Below are 21833 nucleotides of genomic sequence, written 5' to 3'. Positions count from 1 at the left end.
AACCCTCCGTGAGCAGCGCGGGGGCGGGGCCCGTCCCCAAGATGGCGGCGTATCTGCAGTGGCGTCGCTTCGTCTTTTTTGACAGGGAGGTGGTGAAGGAGCCGCCGGGGCCGGAGGGCTCTGCCGGGAAGTCGTTCGCGCTGCCCCCGGGCGTCACGGTTTGCGACTCGGGCCGCGGAAGCCTCGTGTTCGGGGATATCCTGCGGGGCGGCGAGGAGAGGTGGCGGTGCTGGGCGCTCCGGCCTTGCGGGGGCTTCGTGGAGCGGGGCCCGGCGGGGCGGGGGCCGGGCTGCGCCGCGCCGCGGGCGGAGGCCTGCGCCCTTCTGCGCGGGCTTGGTGGTCCTCTGGCCTCGGGAACTTGGCAGCTCCCTGTACTTCTCTGCCCCTGGCCTGTACAAAATCCGTCGTTATTTGTTTCTGTGCTCTTAGGTGTTTCTGCAAAAAAAAGAGTGTTTGTTGTAGGCTTATGAGAGGTCAGTGAGAAGGAACTGGTAAGAGTTTGATTCTGCCGTGCTTGGAGGCGTAGGGGTTCTACTGTTGTTATCTTTTTCCTTTGTTTGCCTTAACTGTGATCTACATATGGAAGGTCAGATCTGGTTTTTGCCGCGCTCGCTTCAACTCACTAGTTTCCAGGCTTACAAACTAAGAGTAACGCACCTGTACCAGCTGAAGCAGCACAGTATCTTGGTTTCTGTTGGTGAGGATGAAGAGGGTATTAACCCATTGGTAAGTCAAGTGACGAAGAGAGGAAATTTTTTTGTGTTATGGACCTTTCATAGAATACTGTGATTATCTCAATTGACTCTTCTTACCTTCAGTAGTTTGCCTCTAATGCCTCATATTTTGCTTGTGTTATACCACTGTTGTTTTCAGGTTAAAGTATGGAACCTGGAGAAACGAGATGGTGGCAATCCTCTTTGCACACGAATTTTTCCGGCAATACCGGGTAACAAGCCCACGGTTGTGTCTTGCCTAACTGTCCACGAGAATCTTAATTTCATGGCTATTGGTAAGTAAAGCTGAACAGAGTAAAAGCAGTAATGTTGCAAGACTGCAAGCTCTTTCTGTGTGTTGGTCTCTGCACTGAAATCAGAAGCCTTTTCTTATGTGTTGTGGCCTTCCGCCTTAGAACAGCTTGCAAACTGTGAAAACTGAATGTTTTACTCACTAGTAGGAAACCTCCGTCTAGGTTTTTTAATGTATGGTATGTTTTGAATAAACAAATGAATTAAAACGGTAGTTAAAATTGGAGGATGAAGTTGGTCTTCTCAAAACAAAATACAGAAAGACCCAAACAAAAATAACCTGCAAGTGGAGTTTGTGATGGGGGACACGCATTGAGCCTTGTGGAACAGTGGCATTGCATATGGTCAGGTGGCAGCTGTGAAATTTAACAGGAGTAATTGGAGATAGATTGGTGCGTACTTCTTGAAGTGAGAACTTGCAGCAATCCCATTACTTGATACCTTGCTGGCAAGCAAGGTGTCACTGACTGCAGCTGCCCTAACTTGCACTGGATAATATTTCAAGTGTGCCACACGAGTAAACAGTTTGATCTGTCCTCTTCATCAGGTTTTGCAGATGGGAGTGTTGTACTTACAAAAGGAGACATCACCCGAGACCGGCATAGTAAAACCCAGATCCTGCATGAGGGCAGTTATCCAGTTACTGGTCTTGCTTTCCGACAGTCTGGCAAAACAACACATCTGTTTGTGGTGACCACAGAGAACATCCAGGTGGGAAATTAATTGGAAAAAAAGAGAATCTGACTTGCAAATTCTGTTGGCTTCAGAGTCTAGTTCAGGTGAACTCTAAAACCTCGTGTTTCCTCTCTAGTCTTACCTGCTTTCAGTGAAAGACTATCCTCATCTGGAGCTGGACACTCATGGTTGTGGATTGCGCTGTTCTTCTCTCAGTGACCCCTCACAGGATCTGCAGTTCATTGTAGCAGGAAATGAATGTGTGTACCTTTATCAGCCAGACGAACGGGGCCCTTGCTTTGCCTTCGAGGGACAAAAGTTGATTGTTCACTGGTATCGGGGGTACCTCATCATTGTCTCCAAGGACCGGAAGACTTCTCCAAAGTAGGGGTCCTTGGAACAGATGAGATTTTATTATTACTTTTTATTTTTTTTTATCATCTGCTATTGCAGTTTCCTGCTTTCCCTCTTTTTTTTTTTTTCCTTCTTCTTTATGAAGCATCACTGTAGGGGCTGATTGTAACTTTGTCAGAGGCTGCTAAAATTAATCCAGACCCATATACCAATTTGGTTGTTAGAGTAGCACAGTCAAGCATGCTGAACAAGGGGGATTTCTTTCCACCCATATGAATTTCTCAGTCCAACACACACAGATGGCACTTGTGCATAAATATGTGGTGTCTTGCCTATGCATCTGCTTAGTTTAATTGTCCAAATGAACCTCGTTTGTCTTGCCCTCTGAGCATCTTGCGTTTGTGAAGGTATCAAAAGAATTCAGGTTGCTTCTTGTTTTCTAAAACTTTATTCTGCTCTCCAGGTCTGAGTTTGCTGGGAGTGAGGCACAGAATTCAGATAAACAAGTCCTGAATATTTATGACTTGTGCAACAAGTTCATTGCATACAGCTCGATCTTCGACGATATAGTAGATGTTTTAGCGGAGTGGGGTTCTTTGTATGTACTGACCAGAGATGGGAAGATCCATGTACTGCAGGAGAAGGATACACAAACCAAACTTGAGGCATGTAAATCTGTTTCGTTGCTAGTCTGCCTTATGTCTGCAAGATTGTACTGGCTCCACAGGTTGAAAAATTGGACTATCGAAGTGAGTGAGTTAGTGTTGAAGTGAGTGAGTAAGTGACCTTATAGCTTTCCAGCATAACCTGTGTTGCAGAGCATTTAGTATTTAAAAGCCTGAGTTTACATACAGGTACAGCACCAAAAAGAAACAATTAGTTTTCTGGGCGTGTTTAAATCTTGTTTAAGGAGGTGATATTGCCCTCATACTGCTCTTACTCTGTATTTAACAGATGCTATTCAGAAAGAACTTATTTGAAATGGCCATTAACCTAGCCAAGAGTCACCACTTGGACAGCGATGGCTTGTCAGAGATCTTCCGTCAGTATGGCGATCATCTGTACAACAAGGGGAACCATGATGGAGCCATCCAGCAGTATATTCGGTAAGCAGGGGTAGTACAGAGCAAGAGCAGTGTGGTACAGATGGGAGCTATATAGGCCTTGATTTCTGTTTCAGCCAAGGGAGGAAAAAAGGCATGACTCGTGAAAAATTCTACCAATAGAGAGAAAAGTGTCAGATTAAGTGTCTCGGAAAATTGCTTGAAAATCACTCTGAATATGAAAGGGTAAACTTCTCCTCATTGATCATATTTTAAGTGAATTAGGAAGGTGCATTACGACAGAGTGGGCTCTGATAATGTCATTGTAAACAAAGGGTTGCTTTTGTTTAGAATGTCATATGCCGTGCAGACTGTCCTGTAAGCAAAAGGATATTGTGAAATTGTAGAGTGTCACTTAAATATAAAAACCGCTGTCAGTGTGGAGATATTGGGTAAGGTGGACAATGTGACTTGACCAGATATAGCAGTGTTCCTGGAAAATGGTCAGATTAATGTTGGCTTTAGCGCATCTCAGATTTTATAAAACTTAGAGTGATCTGTTTTGGGGCTTATTAAAAACTGTTTTGTGCCACATACATGTAGAACTGAAACTTTGGAGTCCTGACACCTGTCAAGTGTTAGTATATATACTTAATGCAAATTTGCAATAAAATCAGGCTAACTGTGGCTAAACTGCTGCATGTGGGCATAAGTATTTAAATAAGACTTTGAGTTTTGTGACTGCAAGAAAGGAAAATGTGTCTTTCATTCCCTTTTTTGGGATTCCCAATTAGCTGTGGCCAGAGTGTAGCCCATCTTCTCACTGCTTCCTTTAAAGGAGCATTAAGTCCTTATGTGCTGCCACCATCATTGCAATTGCAGCCTTTGTAGATGGCTGTTTGTTTCACTGTGTGTGTGGATAGGTGGTCTTACAGCATAACTAGTTGTTACTTTCTATATGTAGCTGAATGGTCCCACATGGGTTGGTGCCTGCTGGAGTTCTCTGTGCGCCATTATTAATTTGTTTTTTTTTTTTTTTTGACTCCCTGGTTACATGGCCCGCTGTGACGTGATTCTTCCCCTTCCAGAACAATAGGGAAGTTGGAACCATCTTATGTTATTCGGAAATTTCTAGATGCTCAGCGCATCCACAACCTCACTGCTTATCTGCAGACTCTTCACTTGCAGTCTCTGGCCAATGCAGACCATACTACGCTTCTGCTGAATTGCTATACCAAACTCAAAGACAGCTCCAAACTGGAGGAGTTCATTAAGGTAATGGGGGAAGGTGATAACGAAATAACACAAAATTCTTAAGTTACAATTAAAACATGACAATTAAAAAGGAGTAGTGCTAACTATAAATTGGCTCCTGTGGGGCTGTTGTGAGAGAGAGAGAGAGAGAGACACAACATTCTCAGTTTGGCTGGCTTGCTGTTCCAGTTTGAATTGTGATGGCTTTCACCAGTGTGACTAGCTACCTACCGAGAGGTGGCTAGACTTTCTTCTCAACACATGATCTTTCCCTTGCATGAGAGATACTAAGTTGTCAGTGCTCTGGCATTTCTCCTTTTAAGCAAATGATTACTGCTTAGTCCACAGTCTTTCTGCTTCTGTTCTTGTAGACTAGCGAGAGCGAGGTCCGCTTTGATGTGGAAACAGCAATCAAAGTGCTTCGTCAAGCAGGTTACTACTCCCATGCTGTGTACTTGGCAGAGAAGCATGCCCATCACGAGTGGTACCTCAAAATCCAGCTGGAGGACATCAAGGTAAGATGTTACTACTCTCATGTTCTTGCTGGTGTGAATATTGCTTCTCTAGCCTCCTGTGTTGGAGGGAATCTCATTTCACTAGCCTCTTCCCTGTGGCTACTGTGCAGACAGGACTGTTCAGGCAGTACCAATGCCCGCTGTTGCTTGTGTGCTGGCTTTCTGCTTCTGGCTTGTGCGGTAGACTTGGGTTGGAAATTAGAGGGGCTTCTTTGTTCTGTTTTGGTATGTGGCTTTTTACAGTGACCTTTAGAGAAGGGAGGTTTGTTAGTGGCAGATGGATTTAAATCTCTCTTTCCCGGGGCCACAGCCAGCCTTCCTCACTTAGGAGGAGACCAAGCAGGAATAGTGAAACTAGATGATAATTCAGAGCAAATGGTGTTCCTGGCATACTTTCAGCATGTCTTCAATACTGTCTGTGCTGATGTTGATGTGGAGAACAGAAGCCAACGTGATATGACCCTTGCTGGCTGCCTTCACAGAACTACCAAGAGGCTTTACACTACATTGGAAAACTGCCGTTTGATCAGGCAGAGAGTAACATGAAGCGGTATGGTAAAATCCTGATGCACCATGTCCCTAATGAGACCACAGAACTATTGAAGATCCTTTGCACTGATTACCAGCCATCAGGAGACAGCGAAGGCCTTGGGCTGCTGGAAGGAAAAAAGGTATGGTTTGCTTGGACTGACAGTTGTTGTTCTGGAGTAGTAACTTTACAGCAAATGAGCACTCCTGCGTGCCTTGCAGCGCAGGCCCGACACTTTAGACGTAATGAGAGGCCACATCCGGGTGTACTGGTAGTACGCGAACAACTGCCTAAAGCTATTGCACAGAACTGATTACTGCAGTAATTGGCATCCAGTACTGTACGGTATCTGTTGTGTCACAGATCGTAGGAACAAGCCCTCCAAACGTTAGAGAAGAAGCACCTGTCTGTCTGTGATTGTGCTGGGTGGTTTACTCTTTCCTTTCCTTCCTGTTTTACAGGCTAATTCTGAGGAGTTCATTCCGGTCTTTGCAAACAACTCCCGAGAACTGAAAGCTTTTCTGGAGCACATGACTGAGGTGCAGTCTGACTCTCCACAGGGTGTCTATGACACTTTATTGGAACTTCGACTCCAGAACTGGGCCCATGAACAAGATAAGCAGGTTTGAGTTTCTCCAGCTTTGTATTTTGAGAGGGAGCTTTGGTGCCTAGGAATTCTATTTGCATTCCTGCCAGCCCATAACCTTTCCAGATGGGCAGTGTTAACGTGAGACAGTTCATATGCTATACTGGACAAATGACAAATAAATGAGAAAGCAACCCGCCAGCTTAGAGAGTACTCGTTTCAGTGAGGCTGAGTTTGTTTTGTATGAGTCTCAGTGAAGTACAGATTCCAGACAATACAATTTCTGTGGGCAGATGCCTCTCCCACAAAACCAGCTATATGTGCTTGCTCTCATCTCTGGGGATGCTTGCTGTTTGGATGAAAGAAATGGTCTTCTCTGCTTAAAAGGGGTATAGGGCAAACAGAAGAACTTGGCTCCTCTTTAGAAAGCTGCAACTGTTTGTCAGATTTTAATGCAAAATATTTGAGTGCTTGTTGCTTCCCATCTACCTCTCATTTCTGTTTCCTGTAGATGAAGGAAAAGCTGCACAATGAAGCACTCACTCTCCTGAAGAGTGGAAGGTTCAAAACAGTCTTCGATAAAGCCTTGGTCTTATGTCAGATGCACAATTTCAAGGATGGTGTCCTCTACCTCTATGAACAGGGCAAACTGTGAGTGTTGCTTTTCTCCCTAGAGTACTATTGCTTGCTCCACTCCAGGGATTTCTGAGCTGTGTCTCTGCCCTACAATGGTAAGGACCCCTTGAGTATCTCAGGACAGGAACTGTACAGATAATAGCTCAGCTGAAAATATCCTACTGTTGGAGCAGGGCAGTGACGTAGAGAATGGATGACAGACCAGTCTTTGGTTCTGTGGGAATGTTTGGGGATTGTATGGCTGCATGAAAACCTGGGATTCCTATAACCTCTCAAAAAGAGAAGTAGATTCTTCTTGTTGATGTGTTGCTCTTTTCTGTAGTTTCCAACAGATCATGCACTACCACATGCAGAATGAGCAGTACAAGAAGGTGATTGAGGTGTGTGAGTTGTATGGAGACCAAGAGGCATGTCTCTGGGAACAGGCTCTCGGCTATTTTGCACGGAAAGAGGAGGACTGCAAGGAGTATATTGCTGCGGTACTGAAACACATAGAGAACAAGAACCTTATGCCTCCACTGCTTGGTAATAATGACATGTGGCACTTAAACCATTTTTATAGCACTCTGTAGACTAGAAATTTGAGAGAGGTATCAATGAAGTTTGAGCCCACCATTTGAAACAATGACCTGCTCTATAGGAAAACGTAATGCCAGTGGTAGCTCCCTAATCAGAGCAGAAGATCTGTGGTATCGGTCACTGGGATGTCTGTGAATTATTTCTGTTCTGTCAGTGTTGGAAGGTGAAGGGCTTGCCTAAACTCCTGCTGTGGATTGGTAGAGAAGTTGAAACAGAATCCAGTCCACGAGATCGTTGCTTTGCCCCTTTGGTCTGTGTTGTCTAAACATGATCCCAGTCATCTCTTTGTGGAAGCAGGAGCCCTCCAGAGTGCAAGCTGAAACTTAGTCTTTAAATGAGATTTCTGATTGTCTTTGCCTGTAAGTAGTCTTTTAAAGGAAAGTGGTCTGTCCAGGTAGGACCAGTGTAACTGCGGTTTCTTTGCTTGTGTTTAAACTAACATCTTGGTTATCCTCAGTTGTGCAGACACTGGCTCACAACTCCACAGCCACGCTGTCTGTGATTAAGGATTATCTTGTCAACAAGCTGCAGAAGCAGAGCTGCCAGATCGAGCAGGATGAGCAAAGAATTCTAAAATACAGAGAAGAAACCACAAGGATCCGCCAGGAGATTGAAGAGCTAAAAGCAAGGTGCAGGACTGTGGTGTCTTGTCTATAGTAGAGCTGTTGTTCTACTTCAGTAAGGAAAAATACATTTTGTTTTTCTTCTGTTTTTCCTTCTGCTTTCTGTCACTGTTCCAGTCCCAAGATCTTTCAGAAGACCAAGTGTAGTATCTGTACCAGTGCCCTGGAGCTTCCTTCAGTCCACTTCTTGTGTGGTCATTCCTTCCACCAGCATTGCTTTGAAAGCTACTCTGACAGTGACTCAGAATGTCCTACTTGCATGCCTGAAAACCGCAAAGTGATGGATATGATCCGAGCTCAGGAGCAGAAGAGGGATCTGCACGATCAGTTTCAGCATCAGGTAGGGTAACGTTGCATGTCACAGAATCATCTAGGTTGGAAGAGACCTCCAAGATCACCTAGTCCAACCTCTGACCTAACACTAACAAGTCCTCCACTAAACCATATTGCTAAGCTCTAAATCTAGACGTCTTTTAAAGACCTCCAGGGATGGTGACTCAGCCACTTCCCTAGGCAGCCTATTCCAATGTCGTTCCAGTTTTTTTTAAAGTAGATTGCTTTGCAGATCCCCCAGGTGCTGGTAGAGAAGGGTAAGGCTGAAGATATTTTGTAAACATGGTTATGTTGACTGAGGATCCTGAGGCCTTAGGAGCTGGAGTGACTGGTATAGGGTATGGAGATTCCTTGATGTTTTGCAAAGGTGGAAGAGGAACTATTGTCACTTCATCCTGAAATGGATCTAGATCTGTCCATTGGACAGCTGATCAACAAGTTGCCTAGCACGAACAAAGGAGGAGGGAAAGTTCTGAAATCAGAGTGGGATAGGACAGTGTACCAGAAATAATGCTTCTACATAAATGTTTCCAAAAAATTAAGGAGGTAAGCTGAGAATGGGATACTAGCTGGAACGCGTTAGCACATTTGGATACTAGCGTAGCCAATGCAGAAGCTTTCATACTTAAGATAAACTACCCCAGTGGCAGAAACTGTAACAGAAGGCTAAGAAGCTGCTGCTGCCATGGCATTTACACTGAATGGCAAGGGAGTGACTTGAGCTGCTGTCTCTAATGCAGGGGATGTAAGTAAAGGGGAATGAAAGGAAATGCTCTGGAGGTGACAGTCTCTAGCCTGCCCCTGATGGTACTGCTTTGTGTCCTGCAGCTCAAGTGTTCCAATGATGGCTTCTCTGTCGTTGCCGACTACTTCGGGCGAGGTGTCTTCAACAAGCTCACCCTCATCACGGACCTGCCACCGGGGAAGCCACCCACGACTCTCGAGGCCGGCCTGCAGCGGGAGCTGCTCCTGCACACCAGGCGCGGCACCTAACGGTGTGGCGGCGTGCGCCCTGCCGGACTGTGGGGGGAGAACGCAGGCGTGCGCGGCGCCCGGCTGTCCGTGCCGCAATAAACGGGGCTGTCTGGCACCGCAACGCAGTAAACGGGGCTGCCCGCACCGCGCCGCGATAAACGGGGCTGCCGGCACCGCGCCGCAGTTAGGGCGGGGTGCCCGTTACCGCGCTGCCCGGCACCGCGCTGCCACTGCCGGCAGGGGAGCGCCGCGGGCGGGGCGAGGGGCCCGGTCACGTGGGCGGCCGCCCGGACGTGACGCGGGGGGGCGGGGCCGTGCCATGGAGCGGAGCGGGGAGCGCTGAGGGGAGGCGGTGCGATGGCCGAGCCGGGCCCGGCCGCCGTGAGTCGGGGCGGGGGGCGCGGGGCCGGGGGGGGCCCGCGGGCGGCGGGAGGGGCGACCGGCCGCTGACCCGGTTGTTGCTGCAGGGCGAGAACGGCGTGGGCGGCAGAGCGGTCCGCGTGGGCACGCGTCGGAGCCAGGTAGGCGGCGGGGGGCGCTGCGGGGGCGCCGTGCTGCCGGGGGGCGGCCGCTCCGCGCCGGGGAGCGAGCGGGAGCGGCGTCCCCGCTGAGAGCCGCGTCCCCGCTCGCCGAGGGGGCGAGCCCTGAGCCGGAGAGGACTCGGCCCGGCGGGGCGGCGCCGTGCGGGCCGTCCTGCCCGCGCTCTGCGAGCAGCGGCCGAGCTGCCTCCCGGCGGGCTGTCCGCGTCGCGCCGGGAGGCGCCGGGTGCCCGGCTTCCCTTCTGGAGAACCCCGGGAAAAACGTAGAAATCCTTCTCCCGGGGCCCGGGTGGCGGTCTGCTCTAGGCAGCGTTGCCTTCGTGCAGGTAATGCCCTTCTAGGAATCCTGCTGTACGTTCTTCGATCTGCGGGGTTTACAGGGCGGTGGGCGGTGGTGGGGAACACCCAACCCAACGGCGGACGGCACCGGCCCTCCCGAAGGAATGTGTGCAGAGACACAGCGGGTATCTCTTGCTATCCAGATGCAGCAGGGAGGAGCCGACTCGCAAAGGGCGATAAGTGTCTTCAGGCCTTTGTTCCGCAGTAATCTTGTTCGTCCTAGCAGCAGGTTCTAGGAACAATTCTGTACTTTGGAGAAGGGAAGAAGGCATTGCACGTGGACGTCAGGGAAAGGGTCATAGGCTTGCTTACGTGTGTGCTACTGCTTTTCCTAACCTGAGGCTTTTGTGATGCTTTACAAAGGGAAGCTGCTACTTACACTCATTTTATATGTAGGGAAACTGCAGTCCTGAGAACAAAGTTAATTGCCCCAGGCTATTCAGTTCATTACAGGGAGAGAAGCTAAAACACGCTGGTCAGCTGTGGCTGCTTGACTCTGCTGCTGCTTGCATGTGTAGAATGAAGCGATAGTGCCATGTTGTTTTATTGCTTCTACTATTATTATAAAAGAGAATATTCTTCCTTTATTTTACTGCTCTAAGATATTTTGTTTGCTGTTTCTGCAGACCTAAGATATTACTTTTGTTTTTGTCTATAGAATTTCCAAATAGAGCTCTGATCTTAAAAGTAGCTCACATTTACCAGCAACTATAAGTCTTCCGCAGGCAAAGTGAAATCCTGCTGGCTCCTACCAAAACTTGCAGTATTGGTAAAATTCATGCTCTTAGAAGTAACGGGGTATCCAGTATGCCCATAACTTTTTGTTTCGTCACTGAGTGACAGGAGGATGATTTTGCTTGCCTTTACACTTGCTTGCCAGTAAACAGGCGTCTTTCAGCAGTGGTATTTCAGATGTGGAACAAAGTGCCTTAAAGTTAGGTACGTAAATTCTGTTTAAGTGCAAGGGCAATGACTGGAAATAGCTAATGACTGGAAGTAGAGTGAGTGAATCCCAACACACAGTCTTCTGCTTCAGTCGATTTTCCTAACTCAGTAAATTCTTTCTGTTTTGACTTGTCACTGCTTGGGTCACAACAGTGTTGGATATGGGGAGAGGCTGTTCTGCTGCTTAGATACAAACAATTATTTGGTGAAATGCTCCAGTCATATAGGTTTGTGTGACTCAGAGGGTTTGTATGTATGAGCTGTTGTATTTGAAAGAAGTAGCCCCAAGTACTTACAGTTTAGAGAATGTAGTGATTGTATATGCATAACCATCAAAGAATGGCAAAGTTCTTTCTAGCTACTGTGTAGTTGATAGCTTTTTGTATAGCACTTTGCTTTCTGCTTTGTTGCAGCTGGCCCGGATTCAGACCGACAGTGTAGTTGAGATGCTCCGTGAGTTACACCCAGACCTCCACTTTGAGATTGGTAAGTGTTGTTTTTTTTGGTTTCTGCTCTGGTGTAGATTGCAGTTGGAGCCAGCCAGTTATCTTTATGTGCAAGATGTGCATACAAAGTACTGTCAAGAAGAGGAGAATTTGTCCCGTTATCTAAGAGCGCAGTCTGAATTCATTTAGGCTGCGTGGTTTAGCAACTGCTGCTGGTATTTTCTATGGGAGAAGGATTTCACAAGCTCCTGGTGATTGTGGCCCTGCATCTGTCATGCAGGTGACATTGTGTTGCTTCATTTGAGAACTTGGTATCAATGTGGCTGCACTCTGGACTGTGTGTTGAGGACACTTTCCTGTCTGGGACTTGCGGTACTCAACAGCATAGAATAACCAGAAGTACACTCTTGCACTGGAGAGAGCTGCTGAGTGTCTGTTCACTGACACTCTGGAGAAAGATCTGGGCAATGTCCTTTCAGTTGGCCATTTCCAAAACCTACCCTCTTTCTTTCTCTGTGTTTTTAAGGACAGTGAAGGATGTGTCATTCTCACTTAACATTGTTGAGTGCAATGTATTCTTAGGAGTGAGCTGCTCTTGTATTTGTCTTGAGTCTGTGCACACAGTACGCGTAAGTGTGTAAGAGTGTATTGCTTGTTACACACTTATGTAGATACTTTCAGTCTAAGCCTATGTGCTCTGACCATACCTCACACTTTATCTGTGCTCTTTCTGAGCAGTTGCCATGTCAACAACTGGAGATAAGATCCTGGATACAGCACTTTCCAAGGTAAAGGGTATCTTCTTTCTGTACTCACAAAGTAATTGTATTTGGTGGTATATTTGCAGATTTTTCTTTTGTGATTCATGTTCCTCCACTTACATGTAGATTGGGGAGAAGAGCCTCTTCACCAAAGAACTGGAAAATGCACTTGAAAGAAATGAGTAAGAGCTGAAAGTTTTTTTTTTTTTTTTTTGGGGGGGGGTGGCGGGGTGGGGTTGTTGTTGTTCTGTTTTTCTTCTTCCTTGTCTGGCATTCGTGCTCTTCAGACATTTTTTGCTTTGCTGCCTGTGTGATCTAGTTTTCTTCTGTTCTGCTACCTGTCTGGTTACAGAAGAAATTCTTTGCTAAGTCATTGTCTCAAGTCATTGTCTCTTTTCTTTCTTTTAACTCTACCCTGGACGTAGGCCATGTATTTTGGAGTGGCATTGTGATGCTTAGTCTGCGCTGGTTAGGGTTTATTTTTTTCTGCTGTGATTTGCATTACATGTGTGTCAGAGTGGATGTAATACCTGCTTGGGAACACTTTATTTAAAAAAAATATTTTGCTTGGTTGTGTGAATGTATTTTGTGTTAATGTATTTCATGTTAACATGGCATAACATTTAGTGTTATTGTGTGACCATATTTCTTAAAATGTTTGTATGCTAAATATTTAGGAGAATTGGGCGTGAGCAACTTGTGCTGCTTTCTGAAGTAATTTCTTTCTACAGGAGAACTCAGTTCAGATTCATGCTGGAGCAGAGATTACAGCTTTTGCTTTTTGTAATATCATGAGGAGGGTTGCTGTGGTGCTTATGGCTTAGTTAAAGTAGGTGTAAAAACAAAGATATTTTTCTGCATCTCCAGCACACAGGTATATGATAATGCATTTTCCAGTAAAGTCGGTGAAGAAAATACTAGAGGCTCAGTCATTTAAAACTGTTCATTGCCCTTGTGTTGAAGCTGAGGGTGTTTACTTGGGCTATTATTTTCACTTTGAAGTGTAATACTAGCCAATTGACTGGTTGCATACTGGTTCAATAAGTTTGTGTTAACATCTGTAGCATCTTCCTCTGATTTAACCTGATTATTGTAATGTGTCTTGCAACACTGCTGGGAGGAAGGTTAAATCACAACACTTAATTTTCCAGGTTAGAAAAGATGGACAGAGAAAGGTGAAGTGGCTTTTCTGGAATGAAACAATAATTCTATAGTAGTTCTGGCTGTAGAATCCTGAAAATCCTCTCTCCTCCAAATTAATTCCCAGGTTGAATTTATACTTTTCTGTACATTACCTGTAGGTCTCTGGTGGGTACCATGTGACCCAACCATCTGTTCAGTGCTGTGATTACTGTCCTGTAATTTTTAGAGTTGACCTGGTAGTTCACTCCTTGAAGGACCTGCCAACTTCTCTTCCTCCTGGCTTTACCATTGGTGCTGTCTGCAAGTAAGTATGGGCTTATTCTTGATTCTCTGAGGGACGTGCATTTTGCAGTGTGAGTAATGGTAGAAAAGTAAAGGCAGCTTAGGTAGTCTGGGGTCACAGTTTGTTTGCCCCTTCATTATTTTCTGAAACAGTGGAACAACTAGAGCTGTCCTAGTGTTCTGTAGCCATCAGGTTTACTGGAAATCCTTATTTTTACAATGGTGAAGAAGTCTTTTGGAGCTAGAGTCAGCTCCTTTGGGGACCAGTATCAGAACTGTTAACCTTAGCAGCCTTCCATTTAAATGATGTCATTCTGCTCTTGCATTATTTTGCAGAAGGGAAACCCCACTTGATGCTGTTGTCTTTCACCCCAAGAACTGCGGGAAAACACTCGGTCTCCTTCCGGAAAAGAGGTGAGTAGGGAGAAGGGGAAGACAGTAAGGTGTAAAAATGGAAGGGAGAAACTTGTTGGTATTTCCTAGTGACAAATCAATGAGCTCCTTACTTTATCCTGTAGTGGTTTTACACTGCCTTCAATTAACTTTCATGTATGTTACACTGAATCCACTTGCTAAAAAAAGCAATGCTGTCTTGGGAGTGCTGTAGACTGAGACAGTTTGGCTATCTGCTACCACCTTTTGAGATGCAGCACTTTTTCAAGTGAGACCCTTTCTTACCTCAATCTCCAGAGTGAATACCAGGTCCTTTATATTGTGCTCATTGTAGGGGAATGAATGCATGCAGTGCAGACAGGGTGTCTGGTGCAGCATTTTATCTTGCATGGACCCGAACCATTCTCTTGTTCTCACCCAGCGAATTCTGGTTTCTTTGTTAACTTTATTTGGCATCAGTTTTCTATGGTTCTGCTGGGAGCATAAGTAGTTTCTGCCTTTGGAGTTACCTGACTAATTTTCTGTGCGTTTTTATAGAGATTATTGTATTCTTTTGCCCAAGACAGCTGAGTGAAATTACTCAGATTAAGATACCTACTAGAAAGGTCTCATTGCTTCCCCTCTGCCCTGTGTTAAAATTAAATAAAAAAACCTAGCTGTGATACAAATACTCACACTTCCATGCATCTGGGCAGTGTGAAAATCTTACCTGCTTTAGGTTCCAGATTACCAAGAGTGAATAGTGCACATGTCTAGAAAAGAAATGCTTACTGTCTAGCATTCTGTGTTGTCAAGTTAGACAACTTATTTTCAAAGTTGTTTTTTTTTTTTTTTTTTTTAGTATATTGCCAGTGGGAAAAATTTGATGGGGGCTATGTTAAACATTTAAACCTCCACACATTTAAACCTTCTGTTTTAAATGGAAGTTTCATCAGTCCTTGACAGTCTCTTGTGGCTACTCTCCAGAAGCATTCCCTCTAAATCCACTACTGGGAGTGGCTTGCCTGCATCTAGCTTCAGCTAGTTCTTAGGTTAAACCTCAACGAGTGTTTTTTCCGTGTTCAAAGAAGGTATAAATCATTGGCAGGTTCTTGGATCTTCATTTCCATCCTAAGAGGAAGGAAAAAAATGTTTGTTTGCTTGAAACTTCTGACATCTCCAGATGGAGGTAAGTGCAGGAGTATTCTGGATTTCATTGATTTAATTTTCTCAACAGCGTGATTGGAACCAGTTCACTTCGTCGAGCAGCCCAGCTCAGAAAGAAGTTCCCTCAGCTAGAATTCAGAGATATCGTATCCTTTCATGACAAAATGTGGGTTCTGGATAAAGTTCCATGAAGGGTAGTAAAAGTTGATGCAAAATCTAGCATCAAGGCTGATTTATACTACCTGACCTACAAGAACAACCACCTTCCTCAAAGGCCGCCTGCACTAGCCTATTCTGAGAGGGGTGTAGTGCGTTCTGCTTTCTCATGATATTATAAAGAAAGGGCCCAGCCTTGATCTAGCCAAGATTCAAGATGTAGCTGAATTTCACATTTAGGGGTGTTCTAAAAAGTGCTTAACATGTGTCTGCCTTGTGTTTGTTGTAGTGGCAGCCAAGCGTTGATTGGTCCTCAGTACTTCGGATGTGATTTTGGGCCATCAGTTCAGATGTGGGCCAGTGTAGCAATGGTAAAAGGCACTGTTAACCTCAATCCTAGTAACCCAGTTCTTTGCTGTGCAAAATTACTTGGTGTCAGGTGCAAATCATGCACTGAAAGGAAGTGCATCTTTTGAGAGTCAGTGCTTGAATGAATATTTCATAATGCTCATCAGAATTCTATTTAAGGAAACAATTGTCCATAATTAGCACTTCTTTCAGCACGGTATCCTGACCGATTCTAATCGGAAGACTTTTGGGATTCTGTAAACACAGACAAGTTAATGTACAGTGGTTGTAGGACTGTTTGCATGCTGTTTCTATACTTACTTAACCACTTTTGCAGAGAGGGAATTTAAATACCCGCTTAAAGAAGCTAGATGAGAAGGAAGAGTTCAGTGCCATAATCCTGGCTGCTGCTGGGCTGAAGAGAATGGGCTGGGAGAATCGCATTGGTCAGGTGAGTGGCAAAGCAGAGAATGCCGTTCTCTTCTGAGTCTGCCTGCTTGCCTTTTAGACCTTGTGTTTGTCTTATTGAAGACAAACATTTAGTTTGCTGAATCCGTTGTCACATTACCTTGAGATCTGATGTGGTTCAGGGAGGATTTGATTTGTTTGTTTCTCTTCATACGTAAATTTTTACCATGCGGCTTTCCACAGTGCAGTAACAGTTTGTAGTACCTCCCAGCATTTCACAGTACTTGTGTGCAGCAACACAGCAGTGCATGACAAAGACTTTTCGGGTTAACTAATGAAGTGTTACTGCCCAGGTGAAGGAAGGTGCTTCATCTTACCTTAGGGATGGAAACACCGAGGCATGGGAAGGGGGAGGTGATATTTCCATGGTTGGGCACGAAATCAATGGTAGAGGTGAGCACAGAATTCAACTCTTGTTTCCTATGTTCTGAAAAGTGCAATGTGATTTAACTCTGGTTTTACTTTCTTCCAGCTCCTGAGCCCTGAAGATTGTCTCTATGCTGTTGGACAGGTATGTTACAGCTTTTCTACCATAAACCTGACTGTGTATGGAAAATGAGCAGCAGTATGACATGTCAAGTGGTTGACTGTGACAGTCAAATACTACATTTGTGTTTGTTGCCGAAGAACAACTACATTGATCTCGTTGCCTAATAGGCTGCTTATGCACAGCTTGTGGGAAGAACATTAGTCAGCTTTATGAGCTTGTGTGGCGGGGGGCTGACTTCCATCAGCTATAGAAAGTGGTAAATGGTAGAGGTAGTGTGTGGCATGACTACACTGGGGCAACTCTGCAAGTATCAGGCAGGCTGTGGCTGTGGCAGAGCGAGTGTTGTGCTGTACTGGGCTAATTGTGCAGAGCCACTGCAGTATTTGCACTGTTACACTCCCTTACACACAGTGTCCTAACTCTGGCTGTGTGGAGCTGAAACACATGCCTTGGGGCACACTGTTAGTGCTCTTGTTTCTAGGCAGTCAGACTGTTCCAGCCCATGCTGGTCATGTAGCTGAATTTACAAAGTGTTGTACAGCTGGAATCAAACTTGAGAAACTTGAGCTGGCTGTGCATTAGTGATTGCAAGCATCATTATGTGATGCAATTATTCCCTGGTCTGGGTGAATTCCCAGTGCGTGAACAGGAGTCACAGAATCCTAGAATATCCCGAGTTGGAAGGGACCCACAAGGATCATCGAGTCCAGCTCCTGGCTCCACCCAAAAATTCAGACTATATGACTATAGGCATAGTCCAAACGCTTCTTAAACTGCGACAGGCTTGGTGAGCTTGTTGCAGCCACCCTCTCAGTGAAGAACCTTTTCCTGATATCTAAAGGAAAATATTTTTCCTGACATCCAAAGCAAAGTGACACACTGAGTCAGCGTGTTACTTACAGGTTGGAAGCAATGGGCCGAGATGACAGCTTTAAAATCATTCCAGAGCCTGACAGCACCAGAAGTAGTCACTTAGATGAAACTGAAAAATCAGCCTGAAATGGGGATTTTCTTTATCATGCGTTTGTCTTATACTGTGCGCTTCCTTTTTCCTCCTGGTCTTGTTTTCAGTTTGGGAAAGAAGTGGTTTGTTACCGCTGTACATTCAGCACTTTGATGTTTATCTTCAGAACAGGTTGTCGAGTTTGGATTTGTGACTTGGAAGTGACGGTAGGGTGGGTTTTTGTATAGATGCAGTCAGAAGTGGGGTATGGTTTGAGGGCAGGAAGAGATGTCAGGTGACTGTGATCTTCAACATTTGGCTAAAGTAAATTCTAGTCTTCCCCTTACAGCAGCTGCTTTAAGTTGTCTTGGAACCAGTGGATTGTTTCCTGATTATTTTCTGCAAATTCTGTGATATGTCTACATCACAGTAAAATGCATCCAAGCCTCTGAATTCTGATTTGTGACCACGGCTGAGTGCGCACAGAGATGCCTAAGATGAGGATTTTTTTGTTGTTGTTATCTCCTTATAGGGGGCCTTAGCGGTGGAAGTTCGTGCCAAAGACCAAGAAATACTGAATATGGTGTCTGCCCTGCACGATGGAGAAACTGTATTATGCTGCATTGCTGAGAGGGCCTTTATGAAACGTTTGGTACGTGTGGCATCCTTGCTCTTCTGCTTGCAGCAATCAGTACTGCTCTGCTACAGTTAAACTGATGCCACACTTTCTTAAAACTGCTAGTAGAGCCTATTTGTGATTTAGGAAGTGCCTGAACAGTGAGAGGTGGGGTTTTGTGCAGCATGTACTTTTCAGGTGCCTCTGGTTTGAACGTGTCAGGGAGAAAACTCCATTGTCAACTTCTTTTTGTTCTAGGAGGGTGGCTGTAGTGTCCCTGTTGCAGTTAGCACCATGCTGAAAGATGGCCAGGTGAGGAATATTTTGTATTTATCTGGGATTATTTCTGGGAAACTGTACCAGTGTGTCCACATTCCCTGATACTTCCCTGAAGGCAACTCCAGCAGACATCTTTATGGTACAGTAGGGCAGATGGCGTTCTGACTCAAGCCTTCCAGGTTACTCTCTAAAACATGAGAATGAGAATGGGTCTGGTTACTGAGATCAAGTCTTTTAGGAAATACCATTATTATGATAGTTTATTTTCCCCCCACCTTCTCTAAAGGTAGTGTTGCCCTGTGGTCTGGACGTGTTGCTTTGAACTCCAGAAAATCTGTGCTTTTACACAACAGACTATGATTAAGTAGGTGGGAAGTTAGAAAGAATGCAGCTTGTTCCTTGGAAGTTGCATCTTCTGTAAAAGGGATTACTTTTCCTAAAGTTCTATCATACTGCTATTCTAGCTGATCCTACTAGACTACGAAAGTGTTCCCTTCCAGGCTTGTCTGTGTATTTTTGCATGTTGTTTTTTTAATGTGGCATTAATACCTTCTTTCAAAGTTGTATTTGACAGGTGCAGTCTACAGTTTGGATGGATCTGATAGCCTGAAAGAGACTATGCAGACCAGTGTTAATTATCCACAACAGGTATGTAAAGCACATTGGGTTCAAAATCCAAACCTGAAGTTGAATGACAAAACCAGACCTTCTGAAATCTATTACTTTTGGTCTGGTTCTTCAGTGTATCAGCTTCAGTCCCTACACCCTTCCCCACTGCTAAGAGTTCTTGGAAACTACAGCATACTGTTCTCAACTTCTTAGACCAGGGGTTCTATCTAGTTTTCTACATGGTTTAATTCATTGTCCACTCCTTCCCACTGCCTTACATTGATACATTTATGTTTGCAGAATGAAGACGGACCAAATGATGATGTGCAGCATGTTGGCATCACAGCGAAGAATGTCGCTGGTCAGGCGCAGGAAGCTGCAGAGAACCTTGGTGTTGAACTAGCTAGTTTACTTCTGAGCAAGGGAGCTAAGCATATCCTTAGTGTGGCAAGGCAGCTTAATGACGCCTGCTAAACCTGTAGTGAGGTCAGCAAGATTGCTACGAGTCTTGCTTCAGCCTTTGCAGCTGTTGTATCAGCCTTTAGAGGGATTTTTTATTAAACATTCACACCAGTCTTGCCTGATGTTTGGGCACAGAAAAACATGCAATAATAAACTAATTCCAGAGTAGTGATGCTGATCAGGGTTTTTATATCTGAAACTTATTGAAAGATTTTCGTTGCTAAGGGGAAAAAAAAGTGTTTGCCTGTTGCGTTTAGGAGTGGGGCACTGTACTGTCACAGTTAGTCCGACTAAAGTATTTTCAGTAATCACTGACTTTGTGTAATTATATATTATTTGGGCCTGTTCTCCCTTCAGAAACACTGAAGGAGAATGGTATTAGGCTCCCATTACAGCATTCCTCATGGAAAATTACCACAGATGCTGTGTTCAAAATAGTTCCATAGTTGAATCATATAATAAATTATTAGATAATTTCTCACTTGCCCCTAATAAATTATTAAGTACCTGGTTAGCTATCTCATCTCCTGTAGAAGTAATCTGAGATAGTCATTCATCCACTCTAGCCAGTAGCCTTTGAGCTAAAGTTGAAGAAAGTTGAACTATTGTGCCTTTCTCTGCAACTGCAAGCTACTCCCTGTTACTGTGGTTCACAGTTGAAATGTCGTAATGTGCTACCATCTTGCTATCCTGGCAGCAGAGCTCATGCATTACAGTGCCTTGTGAGAAACACTGAAACAGTCTCTTATGGGGTTCCTGTTCTGGAAACAAAGCATGGTTTATTCTCTGTGTACTGTCCACTGAATGCAACAGCAGATAAATACAGCCAAAGTAAGCACCCAAGAGTAAGTGTCTTTACGGAGCACCTCCTATTTACAGGTTTCGTGACCGAAGTGGGGTAGGAGCGTTTCTTGCCGTTGCTCCGGCTGACATCGCACACACGTGTCAGCTGCCAGCGCTTCCCGGACCCACCCGGGCCCGTTCTTCGGAGCCCGCGAGCTCCGCAGCGCCGGCCAGCGGCCGGGAGGGCTGCACGCACCGGCGCTCGCCCCCTGCCCCCTGCCAGCCCCGGCGGGCGGAGTGGGGCACGGCACCGCCCCCCCGGCGGGACAGAGCCGCGACTCCCCCCCACCCCCCCGGATCGCAGCTCTCCCGGTGAGCAATGGGGTGGCCCTGAAAAGGGCCTTTGTGTGGTGCGGGGGGGGTCGGCCGGCCGGCCGGCCTAGTACTCCTGGGACTGCTGCCCGCTGCCCTTCTTGCCAGCCTTGGCGGGGCCCGCGCTGCCGCCGCCCGTCTTCTTGGGCAGCAGCACGGCCTGGATGTTGGGCAGGACGCCGCCCTGCGCGATGGTGACGCCGCCCAGCAGCTTGTTGAGCTCCTCGTCGTTGCGCACCGCCAGCTGCAGGTGCCGGGGGATGATGCGCGTCTTCTTGTTGTCGCGGGCCGCGTTGCCCGCCAGCTCCAGGATCTCGGCCGTCAGGTACTCCAGCACGGCAGCCAGGTACACGGGCGCGCCGGCCCCGACCCGCTCCGCGTAGTGCCCGCGCCGCAGCAGCCGGTGGACGCGCCCGACGGGGAACTGCAGCCCGGCCCGGGAAGAACGGGACTTGGCCTTAGCTCGGGCCTTACCGCCGCTCTTGCCACGGCCAGACATGGCGCCTCGCTACGGTGTGGGCTCCGCGACCGCTCCCTCGCAGCTCTGCGGCGGAATGAAGGGGGCGGCCCCCGCCCGGCTGCTTTATCGCCTCCTGCCGCGCAGGGCGCAGCTCATTGGGCGGCCCCGCGGCGCCTCAGCCGCGGAGCGCCGGCCGGAAGGGCCCGCCCGCCCCTGCTGTCCCTGCCCGCCTTTGCTTCGGATCCATTGGCCGCGGCGACGGGCCAATCAGGAGCCGAGGCGCCAAATTCATACCGAGCGGAGACCGTTGGCGGCGCCGCAGGGGGCCTGAGGGCCGGGGGGGGGGGGGGGGGGGGGATGGAGCGCCCGGCGGTGAGGCAGCGGGAGGGGCTGGCCAGCCCTTCGTGTCGCTGTTAGGAACGTGGCAGTTCTGTGGTGAGCCGCGGTGCCAGATAATGCTGTACAAATAAGGATGCGGGCAAGGAAAACTTAACTGCAACCTGCAGGGCCTCAGTGGCACAGTAACCCGGGGCTTTTACAAACGCCCGGCGTTATAACGGACACAACGACCCCATCTCCACTAGCCTATTCTAGAGGCGCCCTATTCCATGAAGGAACACAAATGATAAAGATGTTCCAAAATAAACCTTTGTGAAAACATTCCCAGTGGCTGTCAAAGAGGAAATTTCTGCCTGCTGCAGAAATTATCAGCCCCTAGCAGGGTAG

At 46.6% G+C, this 21833-nt stretch overlaps 3 protein-coding genes across 4 annotated transcripts; 2 read left to right on the top strand and 1 right to left on the bottom strand.

The window, feature by feature from the left end:
- Window positions 1–7: 7 nt before the first annotated feature.
- Window positions 8–9248, top strand: VPS11 (VPS11 core subunit of CORVET and HOPS complexes). The gene is made up of 16 exons (XM_066981217.1): window positions 8–199; window positions 582–726; window positions 874–1009; window positions 1573–1736; window positions 1837–2084; window positions 2518–2719; window positions 3009–3160; window positions 4186–4372; window positions 4723–4866; window positions 5349–5537; window positions 5857–6018; window positions 6493–6632; window positions 6940–7142; window positions 7654–7825; window positions 7937–8159; window positions 8981–9248. Exons 1-16 carry the CDS (start codon window positions 42–44, stop codon window positions 9143–9145), a joined length of 2790 nt encoding a protein of 929 aa, XP_066837318.1. The 5' UTR covers window positions 8–41; the 3' UTR covers window positions 9146–9248.
- A 137-nt stretch (window positions 9249–9385) lies between these two features.
- HMBS (hydroxymethylbilane synthase) lies at window positions 9386–19660 on the top strand. 2 transcript variants are annotated; one of them, XM_048063286.2, is made up of 14 exons: window positions 9386–9508; window positions 9595–9648; window positions 11364–11436; window positions 12135–12184; window positions 12284–12339; window positions 13527–13604; window positions 13919–13996; window positions 15192–15267; window positions 15963–16076; window positions 16566–16604; window positions 18059–18178; window positions 18401–18454; window positions 18983–19069; window positions 19331–19660. In XM_048063286.2, the coding sequence occupies exons 1-14, from the start codon at window positions 9485–9487 to the stop codon at window positions 19502–19504; spliced, it is 1077 nt and encodes a 358-aa protein (XP_047919243.1). In that variant the 5' UTR covers window positions 9386–9484; the 3' UTR covers window positions 19505–19660. The 2 variants fall into 2 exon arrangements, with proteins under 2 accessions (XP_047919243.1, XP_066837326.1); XM_066981225.1 differs by lacking the exon at window positions 9595–9648 and having other exon boundaries at window positions 9458–9508.
- A 577-nt stretch (window positions 19661–20237) lies between these two features.
- H2AX (H2A.X variant histone) lies at window positions 20238–21420 on the bottom strand. The gene has a single exon (XM_048063289.2). The coding sequence runs from the start codon at window positions 21144–21146 to the stop codon at window positions 20715–20717; it is 432 nt and encodes a 143-aa protein (XP_047919246.1). The 5' UTR covers window positions 21147–21420; the 3' UTR covers window positions 20238–20714.
- Between the last annotated feature and the right edge of the window lie 413 nt (window positions 21421–21833).

The sequence above is a fragment of the Anser cygnoides genome, chromosome 21 (assembly GCF_040182565.1).
Source record: "Anser cygnoides isolate HZ-2024a breed goose chromosome 21, Taihu_goose_T2T_genome, whole genome shotgun sequence".
Classification (NCBI taxonomy): Eukaryota; Metazoa; Chordata; class Aves; order Anseriformes; family Anatidae; genus Anser; species Anser cygnoides.
This window is presented reverse-complemented; position numbering and strand designations above follow the sequence as displayed.